At 42.1% G+C, this 14,737-nt stretch overlaps 1 protein-coding gene across 1 annotated transcript; it reads left to right on the top strand.

Annotated features, from left to right (window-relative positions):
* Window positions 1–777: 777 nt before the first annotated feature.
* On the top strand, window positions 778–9,274 carry LOC9267168 (uncharacterized). Its single transcript, XM_066305482.1, has 10 exons — window positions 778–1,624; window positions 1,709–1,773; window positions 2,300–2,386; window positions 2,475–2,670; window positions 6,506–6,607; window positions 6,650–7,623; window positions 7,847–8,002; window positions 8,096–8,291; window positions 8,363–8,626; window positions 8,933–9,274. Exons 1-10 carry the CDS (start codon window positions 922–924, stop codon window positions 9,151–9,153), a joined length of 2,964 nt encoding a protein of 987 aa, XP_066161579.1. The 5' UTR covers window positions 778–921; the 3' UTR covers window positions 9,154–9,274.
* Window positions 9,275–14,737: the final 5,463 nt, after the last annotated feature.

Here is a 14,737-nt window from a genome sequence, read left to right as displayed (position 1 = left end):
AAATTTCAGTTCATTTTGGACCGACGCACAAGCTGGATTACTATTGCGGAATTTGGAAAAAAAAAAAGAACTACTTTGTAAAGCAGGTATGATACCAAGCAAGAATCAGGCAGGTATCGGATTAAGAAATCTATCGGTATATACATATTCAGCAGTACTTGGGAAAATTATTGTTTTTTATTGGGCGTAACTCTGTTTTGTTCATCTGGTGGAGTTAGCAAGATATTAGTTTTGTATATACAGTTTTGGGCAGAGCGCCCTACATCTAAAAAATTTTTAACTAAGAAAAAATCAAACGACTTATAATATGAAACGAATGAAATTACATGAGACGAACAAAGTATTTGTAAATTGTAAATTATAGTTGCGGTCATATTGATAGTTTAGGGTCCCCAACCGGCATATTTACAAACAAAATATAATTTATGAATAAAACTTTTATATACGTGTTTTAGCGATCTAAAAGCTGAAAAATAAACTTCGATGAAAAAACCCCAAAATCAACTCCAAATTTAATTAAGATTAAAAATTCAAATTTTAACTGATAAATATAAGCATAAGCGAAAAGAGTGTAGCCTAACAAAAATATTTGTAGCTTTCTAAAATTTACTCTGCTAAATGATGTGTTGCAGTCTCCCAGAGGACCCACGTAGGCACGTACGGCCGTATTTCTCCATTTTTTTACACTTCCTCCTCCGACGAGTGATGATCATGCCTATCTAGGTTCCTCCACCGCGTGCGCCGGCGCCCGCCGGCCCGCGGCTCGCCGACGGCGCTCAACCGCCGTGTCTCGCCGATCTCTTTCACTGCGAGCGCGAGCGTGTGCGTGCGCTGCGTGTGCGTCGGTGAGATTGCTGAGGTCTCGTCCCGCAGGTTTCGTTCTTGCTCTGACCGCCTGAGGCGCGCAGAGTGTTCGACGGAATGTCTCCCAAGAGCAAGAAGGCGGCGGTGGAGGGCGGCGGCGGCGGGGACCACATCGGCGCGCTCCCGGACGCGCTCCTGTGGCACGTGCTGTCGTTCCTGCAGTCGAAGGAGGTGGTGCGCACGTGCGTGCTCGCCCGGCGCTGGCGCCACCTCTGGAAGTCCGTGCCCGTCCTGCGCGTCACCGGCGCCGACGAGGCGATCCACAAGTTCATGGACCATCTCCAGCTCCTCCGAGACCGATCGCCCCTGGAAGCTTGCGTGTTCGCCTTCTGTTTATACTCCAAGCACGACGCGCCATTCGCGAACCTCTGGATTCGGTATGTCTTGTCGTGCCAAGTTCGGGTTCTCACTCTTGATATCATTGGGCTTCGGCTCATCGATCTGCCTGTAGTCTCTGGATTCTTGACTACGTTGGAGCTTGGTGGTATGAGTGTTCATGGCAAATTTCTTGATTTCTCGAGCTGTCCGGCACTGGAAGAGCTGAAGATGACCAAATGCACCATATCTGCTGACAAAATCTCTTCCCAATCACTCAAGCGTCTGAGCATCTGTGAATGCAAGCTAAAGTCAGACGGGAGGACAGTTATCTCTGTACCAAGTCTCCTTTTCCTGCAACTAATAGCTTTCAAGGGTAGAACTCCTTTCCTTGAAGATATGCCACTGTTGGTAACAGCAAAAGTTATACTGTCTGGCTACCACTGTAAGGATTAGTGTTACAGCAGTGACCCTGGGTATTGTCCTATTGGTTGTACGCATTGTTATGGCATTGATGATGGTAGTGCAGGCTGTGTGCTTCTGAAAGGTTTGGCTGATGCTTCGAATTTGGAGTTGATAGCTGATCCTAAAGTGGTACGCTTACTACTACTACTATATTTTATCAGTAAATATTTAAATGCTTACATTTAATAAGTTGCATATGTCAAATTAGTTTGAGCTTTAAATTCCAAGTGTCACTTTGGAGTTTGGACAGTCCATATATACCATAAAAATATGAAGTTTCTGTATATGATCATTCAGTGTATACTAGCATGCTGTATATTCAAAATATTTTGACAAAGGTTACTGATTGTTGTTAATTCTCTCACGACTTCATGCAATATCTGTAGTCTATGAGTTAATCTGTAAATTAAAGAAATTTGTACAATATGGCATGGGCTGTATTTAATTGTTTGGTACGTTGTTTAGCTGAGTATCTATAATTCATATCTACTATAACTAAGTGCCAAAAACTTCTAACCGTTTCATTATATTACAACTTTACTTCAAAATTAACCTTGAGTTGATGTTGCTTTAAAAAACTGTCCAGTTTATTCTCAGAAGGGATTTGAGATGGTGCCCCACATTTACCAAACTGAAGACTTTATTACTCATTCAGTGGTTTGAGTCTGCTGAAAACTGTGCACTAATTTGCATTCTTCAACACTCACCATTTCTAGAGAAGCTCACTCTTCAGCTTTCTAAGGTATCTATTTTCTTCATAGATAATTGTATGCTATCAAATTTACCATCTATGGATGATTTATCTTATTATAATATTTTTCTTGCTGCAGAAACCTGACATCAATATGCGATCAAGAGCAATCTACAATTCGATGGGAAAATCATTTGCATCAGATAACCTTAAGACAGTTGAAGTTAAATGTCAAGATATCGACAAGAAAGTTCATAAACTTATTATGTCCTTGAACAGCTACGGCATTCCACCTGAGAAAATTAATATTCAACAAACAAATGAATCATATGAGTGTAAGTTTTCTATACCCGATCTTCAGGCATCCTGTTTTTCTACTGTTCTCTTTTATATATCTGAAAACTAAGCAGAGAAACTCCTAAACTGTAGAATATATATATATATATATATATATATATATATATATATATATATATATATATATATATAGGAGTTGGATTTTTTGCACGCGAGTTCACATGTACCCACAATCTACACCCTATATGTAGCTTGCACGAATCTTAGGGCAAGTATATTAGGTGCTAACAAAATGTAACATGCATGATATTTACGTTATACTATATTTTTTACAAGTGTAAAATACCTTGTTTATGTAATTTTTGTATTTCTTGTATGCAAAACTTGTTTATGTAGTTTACCTTGTTTATATAAATTATCTTGTTTATGTAGTTATTGATGGTAGGATATATATCATTTTGAAAATATCATTTTTGCAAGATGACAATTTTATGATATAGTAGATATATTGTTTTCTCATTTTGACTAGATATCATGTTATAAACAAAATAAGGGTTAGAGAAATACAATGCACTAGATATATAAATGTCATATATGATTATTATTGAAAAAATTATTTGGTAAAAAATGCAACATACATGTTATACATATTGTGAACCAACCTAATCCTAATCATCTTTTCTCCCTATAGTAAGCATTCATTTGGTTAAGGTTAGGTACATTTTGCAACACGAATCTTGGAACACATCAACAGTGTAGATTATAGGTACATGTGAACCCGAGTGCAAATCTGCATTTTCCTATATATATATATATATATATATATATATATATATATATATATATATATATATATATATATATATATATAAGTTGGGCACATTCATGTTAGGTGCGTAATGAAAAGTTGGAAATCCTCACAGTTGGTGAGAGAACTTATACTTATACATTTTAATATTTTATTCTCTACTTGAGTAATTGCAAATGTTATTTTTAACCAAGGTATAATATATGTTAAAGTAAAACTGTAACACATACTCAACTCCATTATATTTTGACTTTTTTGAGAATATTATATTTTGATTTGAAATTCAGAAATTCTAGAGTAACTATGAGGCTACAGCTATCAATGCTACTGCCACGACTGTTGGAACATAAACTAAGTTAGACTTTTCAGTTGCGTGAGTATCTTACCTATTAGTAGTTGTATTTTTAGTATCGACTATTATTACTGTGGAGAGCAGGCACATGAGCCAACCGTCATATCCTTAGATGATGAAGCAAAGAAAGAGGTCTATACCTTATCTTACCACCTCTGCCAGCCATGCGCCTTCTCTTGGGCATCACTGCCATTATGACAATGTGCCTCTGCTTCCCCAATTTTTTTTCCAATGTCATGCTGGTTATTAATATTGTGTAGAAAGATATGAAGTTATCTACGCTTGCTTTTATCTAAATGGGCTTCTATCTATCTCTTCCTTTTCATTTTGACAAAGTTCCGACAATCTAGATCTCATTGACACAAGATAAGTTGCCAACCTTTTTTGATTTGAATCTCCAATATGAATTTACGCACAATTTATTTTCCACTGTATCATTACTGCCACTGAGAGTGTAGACCTTCGGGAATGGGGGCATGGGGCTTAAGAGCCAAGCACTTGCAAAATTAGCCTGAACAAAACCTCTTTTGATTCTTTGTTGATTAAACAGTGCTCCTGCCCTTTCCCTTCAAAAGAATCATTCAATATCCAACTTTACCTGGGGTTCTATTCATATAACAAACAACCAATCGAATGAATCAGAAGAATCTCATATTTGATGAAGGGAAAAAGGTACAGAATATACTGGATGCATTTAATCGGCAGACTTACCCTCAGATGCACAATAAGTATTTGCGTTGAATTACATACAACATATCACAATCTGACAATCACATTTTACATTCAGTTGATCTGAGTCCCTCATCTGCGAGGCTGCATGTCATATAACTGTGCACACCATTTTATTGTTGCCAACTGACATTATTGTAAATGTTTATGATTTTTTACTTCTGCAGCATTCAATATATAGTTTTTTTTTTGAATTTGCTGCCAGCCTGATCTATTTCGTAAAAACATGTGAAGATCTGATTCTCTAGTGAATATATGGGTCCCCTTTTCTATCTTGCCACCACACTTCGATTATTAAACTTGCGTACATGTTACAGACTTACCAGTTTCTTGAATTTTTATCGTAATCACATTCCTCTTTTTTTCCCCCGAGGAAATGACACCTCTGAATGCATTGCGGCTTTTTCATCTTTTTCCAACAGGTTTTAATTTCGTTTGGACAGGATTCATCCCAAGGCAGAGCTACCAAGCATCCGAGCTGTCCATGTATATCCGGTCTCCTTAATTTGCTATGGATGTAGAGCAAGTTTGCAGTCACCAGGTGTTGCTGTCTGAAACCAATGGGAGTGTTAAAAATCTGTTCCAAACCTGTTGGTGAGGCTTGGTAATACGACTTTGTGTAGATAACTAGATGTGGCTGGACCTAGATTTTATTAGCTCTCAAGTTTTGATCCAGATTTTGTTAACGACTTTTGCAAAGATATCTTGGCAGTATCTTGTGCCATGACTGAAGCTGTGTTTTTCTCTTTTTTGTTTCTTATGGAAGACTGAAGCTGAGTAAGCTATTGAATGTTCAGGCGATTTATGAACTTGGCATTGTCTTTTCATTCTTGCATCCGGTCTAGGACAGTTTCATGCTTAGCTTTTTATTTACGGCTTTTTTCAAAACTCGGGATACCCTCAAAACTTTGTAGGTTTGGAAATTTAACCAAATTTCACTTTATTTTACCCAAAGACGCTAGCTGGAATGAGGGGGTATTTTGGACCGAATTTTTAATGGCCGATTTTCTGGTTATAGCCCACCGGCTCGTGAGTAGTCTGGCCCAGTACGCCATTTAAATCGTCCCAAAATACACAGCCCACCGGGAGAACCAACAGGTAAGGCGGCTATAGGCTATAGTCCCATCGATTCGTCATACGCCAATTATACTTTTGGGAAAATTTTTAGATATTTTTAGATAATATTTTTTTCGGGGATTTTTAGATACGCACAAACATTTTTAGATAATGTTTTGTTCTAAATAACATTCATTGACTTAAATTATAATTTTAAACCATATATTATAATTGGCATCAATGATAAAGGAAATATAATCTTATAAATAACAACATGAAACTACAATTAATTTTGATCGGAACGATAATTCAATATCATGAAAATTATATAACTAGATCCTATTATTCTTATTTAGCTATAAATAATTCAATACAGAGAAAAATTATAAGTTCTCCCGCGCTGGATCTCCGAGCTCGCTGCCACTCCCTCCTCCCGCCAACGTGACGCTCACCAACCGCAACGTCTCGTTGTCGTCGTCACCGGATAAGCATTGGCGTCGTCGTCACCCCTTCTCTCTCCATGGAGGTGACGCGACCGCTCATCCCACTTATCCGTCGCTCTGGCGGCCAGCATCTGAGTAGAATATTCTTCCTTCGGGCCACTCTTTATCCAGTCTTCACCGAGTAATCAAACACCTTAAAAAAAAAATAGGCGCCATCACCATGTGCTATCCACCCAAATCCTCCCATTAAAAAAAAAAAAAATCGCCGCTCTCCACCGTCACAAAATAAAAAAAATAAAAAAAAATCGCCGCTCACCGGTCGCGGAAATCCCCAAAACCTCTATATCCCCTTCCTCTTCACCGACTTGCTTCTCGGCTTCGTCTTGGATTTGCTTACTCTTCGAGAAGCTTCTAGAACATAAAGGACCTAGGCAGGGAGCCCAATCTACCGTGCCAAGTCTTCCACTCCTGCTTCTTCCCACCAGCCGGCGGCACCGGCAAGAGTTGGCCGCCGGCCGCCGCGTCGGGGAAGGAGGCGGCGCCATTTGCTAACCACTCCGCCCTGGCCTCAAATCCAAGATCCACAGGTAAACAAATCTATGAGCTAAAGATTTGTTCGGTTTTCGGAGGATGCAGCGAGGAATCCATCTCTTGTGCTCTCTTCCTCCATGTTCTTTACTCCCCCCATTGCGTGCTCTCCAGATTTGGTGCTCGCCACCTGTTCGACGTAATGCCGCACCCGCGACCGCGAGGCGGGGGTGATCGGCTTGGCGCCCTCCCGGACGAGGCCCTGCAGCACGTGCTGCCCTTCTTGCCGTTGCCGGAGGCCGTGCGGACCGGCGCGCTCGCGAGGCGCTGGCGCCACCTGTGGAAGTCCATGCCCGTCCTGCGCATTACCGGCGAGGGGAGGGTGCTCAACCGGAGCGGCGTCAGGAGGCTGAACAGATTCGTGAACCACCTGCTGCTCCTCCGTGACCGCAGCGCGCGTCTGGATGCGTGTGAGATAAACCTCGGTACGTTCCGGAGCCAGGATGATCCACAAATTAACCTGTGGATTCGCCACGTGCTGCTGTGTGAAGCTCGAGACCTTCGGGTTCATCTAAGCATTGATAACAACAGCTTTGAAATGGAAAACCTGGCATTAGTCTCCCGGCATTTGACAAGATTGGAGCTTTCCAATGTGGTGCTAAAAGACCACTTCCTCAATTTCTCGAGCTGCCCAGCACTTGAGGAACTAGTGACGAGGAATTGCCATATTGAAGCTGAAGAGATCTTGTCTGAATCCCTGAAATGGCTGACCGCAGTTGACTGTGTATTTTCTTCCTATCCCCGGACTCGAATTTCACTCCCAAGTCTTGTCGCACTGGAGCTAACTGAGCCTTGGGGGAGCACTCCTGTTCTGGAAAGTATGCCATCTTTATTAACGGCATCTATAAAACTCACTGACTGTGATGACCATTGTGGTAAAGAAGAATTTGGGGGTTCATGCGACGATAATGCCTGTGATAATTGTGGTGCTAATGGGGGGAGCAGCGGAGATTGCGTGCTACTTGATGGTTTATCAGAGGCTAAAAGCTTGGAGCTGATAGCTAAACCTAGAGTGGTATGTTGACACGTTCATCTTAACATTTCTTGTTATTTCTGCCCAACTATTTCCCTTACATGATCTATATCCTCTTGACACTTTCGAACTTAAGTAAGTAGCTCATCTGCATTTCATGAACCAGATACCATCATAGTTTAGTGAGGTAGTCAATGGTCCGTTTGTGATTAAATGATTATTTCTTCGTTTGTCTAATACTTTGCTATTTCTTATTATTGTCCAGTTCATATTCAGAAGTGATTTGATGTGGTGTCCAACATTTGGTAAGTTGAAGACGTTGTTACTCAATGAGTGGTCTGTGGCAATTGATCTTGTTGAGCTGATATGCTTTCTGCAACATACACCTGTTCTAGAGAAGCTGACTCTTCAACTTTGCGAGGTATACATTTTGTGCATCTCGTAGATATCTCTATTTAAAGGTATCATGCATGAACTGAGTCATTTAATTTATGTTTCATGTTGTTTGGTACAGGGACCTGTCAATTGGATGGAAAATGAAGGGAGCTACGACCCAACAGAAAATCCGTTTGCATCTAAGCAACTTAAGGTAGTTGAAGTCAAGTTTGAAAAGTTTGATCTGAGAGTTCACAAAATTATAATGATCTTCAGTACCTATGGCGTAAATATTGAGCAAATCTATATCCAGCGAAGTGTGGTACATTCTGAAGGTAACTCGGCTATTGACACTTGTACCATCTAGTCTGTACCTTCAGGTCTAATAATAACGATGAATCTACAGAGCCTACGGATGATTCAGGTGCTGGACCTTCTCGGGTTCGGACACCGCCAATTTCCACGTCGGAGAATGCTCAATTGAAAATCACGATTGATCAAATGTTAGGTCAGCAACAGGAGTTACTGGCACAGCAACAGCAACAGCAGCATTTCCTATCCCAGTTGCAGCGGCGGCAGCAGATCCTCTGTGATATCACAGCCCAGCTTTCGAAATATGCTGCTCCTCCCATTTCTCAGAGGCCTCCACAAGCTAATCTTTATCCTTCAGGTCCGTCTCACACCCATCCTACTCCTTGAATCTGTAGAACTTTTACTCTTCTGCTCCTGTTAGTTTCTGGACATTTGCCACTATTTTGGAGACTTTCCTGTGATTTGTTTCCTGGAAATAATATAATTTTAAGGGCAAATCGCTAAGATAGTTTTCATTTTTGAAAAATAGTAGTTCTGGCACCTTTTTGGCAAACCCTATTTTTAGAAATATTATCTGTAAATGGAAAATTGCAGAAATGTCAATCGGTTGAACAAAATCGCAGATTTAGTGTAATTATAATACATGTCATGTTGAACTAGCCAGGCCAACATGGGCATATCATACGGGTCGCAACTGATGAGCTGTTCAGGCTGGTGCCACATAGGACATCTTGGTGCCACATAGGTGGACAACAGCCTATCGCACAAGGTCGGTTCGACTGCCCGGCAATGGGTCATGTCGAACTCGGTGGTCGAACTTTCGACCCTTTCACACGGGCCGTGCGACTAGGCCCAAGCATGTGCTGCCACACCCAACGAGTATGACATGGCGCAACTAAAGCATGGATAGGGACCGCGCGCTCTCGTGGCTTTCGCTTTCATCATAGACAGAGGTAGTTGGGGCGGTCTTGGTGTGATCGGTGGCTGTGTGCGGTGGGTTGGGGGCTTGAGGCAGCGGAGCACAACAGTGGGGATTGACATCGGTACCAGGCTACACTACAGGATTTCCCTTACCGCGATAATCAAGCTTATCTCTAGAGTATGGTGACAGTAAGTGCTCGGTAACCCTATCAAGTTAAAAAAAAAATCAATAAATTTTGTCCGGTTTTCCCATTGTTAGCTGCAAGGTTACCGGGGAAAATATGTAGTGGAAAATTGGGAACTACCGTTGGATCGAAAAATGGACGTCTAAGATTCGTCCATGTCACCATGAGTAAAAATTTTGCTCCAAGTAAACTTTTTACTCATAAGTAAACTTACGAGTAAAATTTTTACTCGTGATGACGTGGACAAATCTTAGACGTCTATTTTTCGATCCAACGTTAGTTTCTAGGTTTCCACTACATATGTAGTTTCCACCATATATTTTCCTAGGTTACCGCGGTTATAGGGCTTGCTGCTAGTATACGGTAACCCCCTTTCCCGCTAAGGTAAACCCTGCTACACCATTGGGTCGGCAAGCTGCCAGTGGGGATGGATGTCCAGTGGAGGTAGAATTTTGTTTGTCAATGTTATGCTATGATGTTATGTGGGGATTAACGTACAAGAAAAGAGGACGGAAGGAGAAGCTGGAGCAGGCGTCGTGGGATTGCATGCCACATGGATAAGTTTGCATCAAGTTAGGAGTTTCAGTTTAGATTAGCAAGAAGTTGTTATTTCCTTTTGATTAGCATATTAGTTCTATTGTAAGGCTATATATGCCATTCGATTCAGAGAAATAAAGTAAGAAAGAAGTTTATCCCTAAACCCTAGTTCCTTCCACCACGACTCTGGGGCGGCGAGGTGTGCAGCCTTGCCATCACGTCAAGCACGGCTACAGGCCGGCTCCTAACATCTGATAAGTGAAATTATAATTATTTATAGGATGTAAAGTTTGTCTTAGAATAATGCTGAAATATCATGGTACAAAATTATGCATGTGGATTGCAAATTTAGGTTATTAGTCCACATTAGGGAATATAGAAAGCCAGGATCAATGTGTTAATTGTTAATTTAGGACAAATTAAGGGTTGCTAATATTTATTTTATTGCCCTATGATTATACATTAGTTGTTATTTAGGTTTTATTTTAACACAAATTAGGGATTGCAAACCGTATATTTGTTATCTATACTTATACTCCATTCCAAAATATAAGAACCTAGGATCGGATGTGACATAGCCTGTCCAGATTCCTTGTAATAGGATATGCCTCATCCAGTCCTATGTTCTTATATTTTGGGATGGATGGAGTACTAATTAGTGGTTCTCTTAAAAGCCTCTACCATTGTTTTTAAGGCGGTATGGCGACCCGCCACGGCCTTACAGCCATAGCGTTAAGGCGTATGGCGTGGCAACGCCATACACACATCCTATGTTTTCAAATTAAATCAGAAATTCAGTAGAGTATGCATAGTGGCATACCTTGTCGCTGCCATCTTCCCTTTTCCAATTGCATAGCTAGGTGTTCGGGTGCACTATAAAGAAAGCCAGGAAGGGGATTGTGCAAAGAGTGTAGAGAAGGGAGGAAAGCAGAGCACTGTAAAGAAACAGAGCAGGAGGGAGACAGAGCAGCAGATAAGGAGAAGAAAGGGGAGAGAGCAGCGCCGAGCAAAGGGTGAAAAGGAAAAAAAGAGATTGAGAGGAAGGAGCAGAGCAAAGAGCAGAGAGAGAGAGAGAGATTGAAGATTGAAAAGGAAAAGGAAGAGCAGAGCAACGCAGAGCAGAGAGAGATTGAAGAGGAAGGAGTGTACCTTGAGATGGAGAGGCACCGTGATGACAGAGTCATGAGATGGTGTTGTGGTGGAGCCGGCGATGACGCGTGATGACGAGGGCTGCGCACGAGATGGTCCTGAATGCGCCGTCGTGATGGATCGATCTAGGGTTTACACAGGGCGCACTCTCTCCCTTTTCCCTCTATTTCTCTACCACTGTTAGGGCCTCACGGGCTTATTTTCGCCCCCACTTGGCTAGACTTACGCTCCAGCACGCCTGGGATTGGCGGGCTCATGTCCCGCCCCGAAAATTTCACGCGATCCTCATGTAGCGGCGCCTCATGCCACTCCGACGCCTCACAGTGCAATCGTGACACCCTAGCCCTAAGGCGGACGCCATACTTGCGGCCATGGCGGCAGGACGCCTTGGAGGCCACCGACCGCCACGATGCCTTCGCGACACTATGGCGACGCTATACTGACACCTCAATAACCATGGCCTCTACAATAATCCTATAGGAGGCAAAAATATATGGAAAGTACCACATTAATTAATTGAAAATTTGAGAAATTCCCACATTAGTTGGTGAAAAGGAAAAAAAAATCATATCCATTCAATTGGAATATCAGAAAATCCACTTTAGTTGATTTTGCCCCTACTTCGTCAAGAGGACTTTAACGGTATTAAAAATATGTATTCCCCTGTAGATTTGTCCTTACTATTTAGAGGACTTTGTGATTTAGCTTGTGTTTTGACATCAACCATTTAGAGAAGGATTTCCCCCTGATTTTGACGTGTTTCACATATTTAGTTAAATAAAATAAGGGTGAAAACCAGCTTGACATAAATCGTGTTTATGTTTTTCACATTGTATTTAACTCCGTTAAGGCCTTTTGACAGAATAAGGGTAAACACAATCTTCGGTCAAAAAGAATGAGGACAAAATCACATAGTTAAAAACAGGAATAGGAATGCAATTGCCCCAATATTAAAACGCTAAGTAGACTTCAAGTCCGCGTTAATCCGGATTAGGGATGGCAATGGGTCTCCGTTATCCGTTTCCCCGTGGAGAATTCTTCCATTAGGAGGTGGGGATGGTTTTAATTTTCTCTCCATGGGGAATCAAATGGAGACAAACTAGCCTCCATCGGGTTTGGCGGGGGCAGGTATGATTCACCGTCCCCTGTCCCCACTCTCCGTGGTAACCCAATTAAAAACTAGGCCCAATCACTGAGTATATAAGCCAATGGCTAGTTGCTAACCCTAGCCACCCACCCACATCTCCCGTGATCCCATCCCCACTCCCAAATCGATTTCACGCAGCAACGGCGGCCGAAGCTGCAGCCCACGCGCCGTGCCTAGCGCCGCCCGAAGCTGCCGCTGCCAAGGAACTCCGACACGGTGATGCTCTGGTAGGAGCAAGCGGTAGGCCTCGAGTTGCCCGGTCGCCCTCGCTCCCCGGCTCCCTTGGTTCCTCTCCTTTGTTGCCAGGTTGTAGACATGGCGTTGTCAGTCAGCATCCTTTGGTCGCTCATGTTGGCCGTCGGCCTCCTCCCTCTACAGCTTGATCTATTCAATCCGTCGCTCGGCTTGTCCCTTTGTATTCTTGTGTTGTTGCAGTTTGCTACTGTTTGTTGCATCCTATATGTGAGCTGTGAGCTTTGCCACTCATGAATATGTTTTTTGTCGATCCTCGTGAACTTGTGTGAGCTTATGCATATTATGTGTGGATGTTTACTATTGATCCAGGATTTATGTTTCGTTCTTTAGCTGAATGTACATGCTGAGTTGTTGACAGTGGGGACGGAGGCTCCGTGGGGACAAATTCCCCGCACGGAGGATGGGGATGGGAACAAATGTTGCCCCGTTGTATTTCACGGGGGCAGCGACGGGGGAATTTTGGCTCCATGGAGGCGGGTCTGATGTAGTATCCTCTGACGGGGAATTCCCCGTTGCCATCCCTAATCCAGATAATAAAGGCCGTGGCATGCTTGATTGCATTGGACTCCAATTGGATTTGGTTACACACTGTAGAGTATATTGTCCGCACGTATAAAAAATAATAACATAGGACATTTTTTCATGTTGTATTCTATCAGTCACGTCCGGTGATGTGTTAATCAGGGTTTATTACGATGATGCTCTTGTGTAGTATTGTGACAATGGGGCAGTTTTAACCGTCTATGCATATGTCGCTATTAGTTTTAATTCACCAGAACAATTGATTATGTATGATGTGCTACGTTGGTTACATAATATGTTTGGTGTTGATCCTACGGTCCAACATGTTGATCTTATGGTCCAACAGTTTGTCGTGAAAGTTGTGTGGCCAGTTAGGGGTGAATATGGATGGAAGTGGATGTTAGTGGAGACCATATGTACCGTGAGTTGGAGGAAGTTTGTTAGCACCACAATGGCAAGAGGGTATTGCCTGGGGATACTAGTCTAGAAGAGAGCACCTCATTGCAAGTGACATGGTGGTTTCTAGCACCTTATTGCAAGTGACATGGTGGTTTCTTCATATGTAACTGTAATGGTGCAGAGGAATTTTTTTTATATTTTTTTAAAAGATTTACAAAAAATTACAAAATGAAAATTTTACAGGAATATATTTCTCCAGCCCTACCATAGGGTTTGGCATATAAATCGCCCTATGGTAGGGCGAGGAATGTGACGTGGCACCCGACAAGAGGGGTCCCCCTGGAGGGGCGCTCCGTGCATATTTTACAAGCGGCCCCCTACTGGTGATAAATCACATTAGTGAAGGGTGAGAAGGGGCCGCCTAGGGGGGGGGCTGCAAAATGGCATTCCCCACCATAGGGGAGGGCGATTTATTCGCCCCAGCTATAAAAGCCTCCCCTCCCCTTTGAAAATCCCATTTTCTTAAAATCTAGTTTAAAAAAAAGAGGGGTAAGGGGAGGGTAAGAAGGAAGTGGCGGAGCCCTGCCGGATTGGTTACTCGACTAGAGGTAAATATTTTTTCTTTTGAACATTGATTTTTCAATACATTGGTATTAGTAGGGACAATATTGCTGCAAGTTACTAATCAATATATAAATTTTATGTTTGTAGTAAAATACGAAGTTAGTGGTATAGATCTAGTATGTATATATGTTGTAGTAGCCCTTATGACAAGTTTATTTAGTTATTATACATGTAGCAACATAGTTAACAATTGTGTTTAGTTTAATGCATTTTAACAGGACTTTAATGTGTGAACAGATATGTCAAGTAAGCTGATATTCGACTTTTATTACGGTGAAGGCAATGTTAGATGTGGTCAGAATGGGGTAGATTTGTCTGAGTTCAAGTGTATGGCTAGGGGCATTGCTAGGGCTGCCAAAAGGAGTTTTGAGGCTGTATGCAACTGGTTGATAAGAGGCTTTAGAATAGATCCACAGACTCATGGCCTTACAATTTATGCTATGGTTAGCCGTGAACCCATAGGCTATTTTTGGGAACTAATGCCTATAGATTGCACCGATATATGGAGAAGATATGTGGAGATGGCATGCGAACGTTGTTGGCCACTTGCTATTCTTGTTCATGTGTACGAGAAGGGGAACACATAGGATGTGGCCATGGGGGATGACGAGGGACCAATTATTCCTAGTGATGTGGGAAGCATGGAAGTGGAAACGACAGAGAAAGGCAATCATGAACTGCAAGAAACCATGGTGGCTGAAGAACGTGGGAAGGACGCTCAACCGGCGCG

Source organism: Oryza sativa, chromosome 11 (genome assembly GCF_034140825.1).
Source record: "Oryza sativa Japonica Group chromosome 11, ASM3414082v1".
Lineage (NCBI taxonomy): Eukaryota > Viridiplantae > Streptophyta > Magnoliopsida > Poales > Poaceae > Oryza > Oryza sativa.
The sequence above is the reverse complement of the archived record's forward strand: the minus strand, read 5'-3'. Positions and strand labels throughout refer to the sequence as shown.

Coding starts and splice junctions, on each gene's coding strand:
- LOC9267168 (XM_066305482.1), top strand. CDS start 922: ATGTCTCCCAAGAGCAAGAAGGCGGCGGTGGAGGGCGGCGGCGGCGGG. Junction 1,625..1,708: donor TATACTGTCTGGCTACCACT/GTAAGGATTAGT, acceptor ATGGTAGTGCAG/GCTGTGTGCTTCTGAAAGGT. Junction 8,627..8,932: donor AGCTAATCTTTATCCTTCAG/GTCCGTCTCACA, acceptor TGAACTAGCCAG/GCCAACATGGGCATATCATA.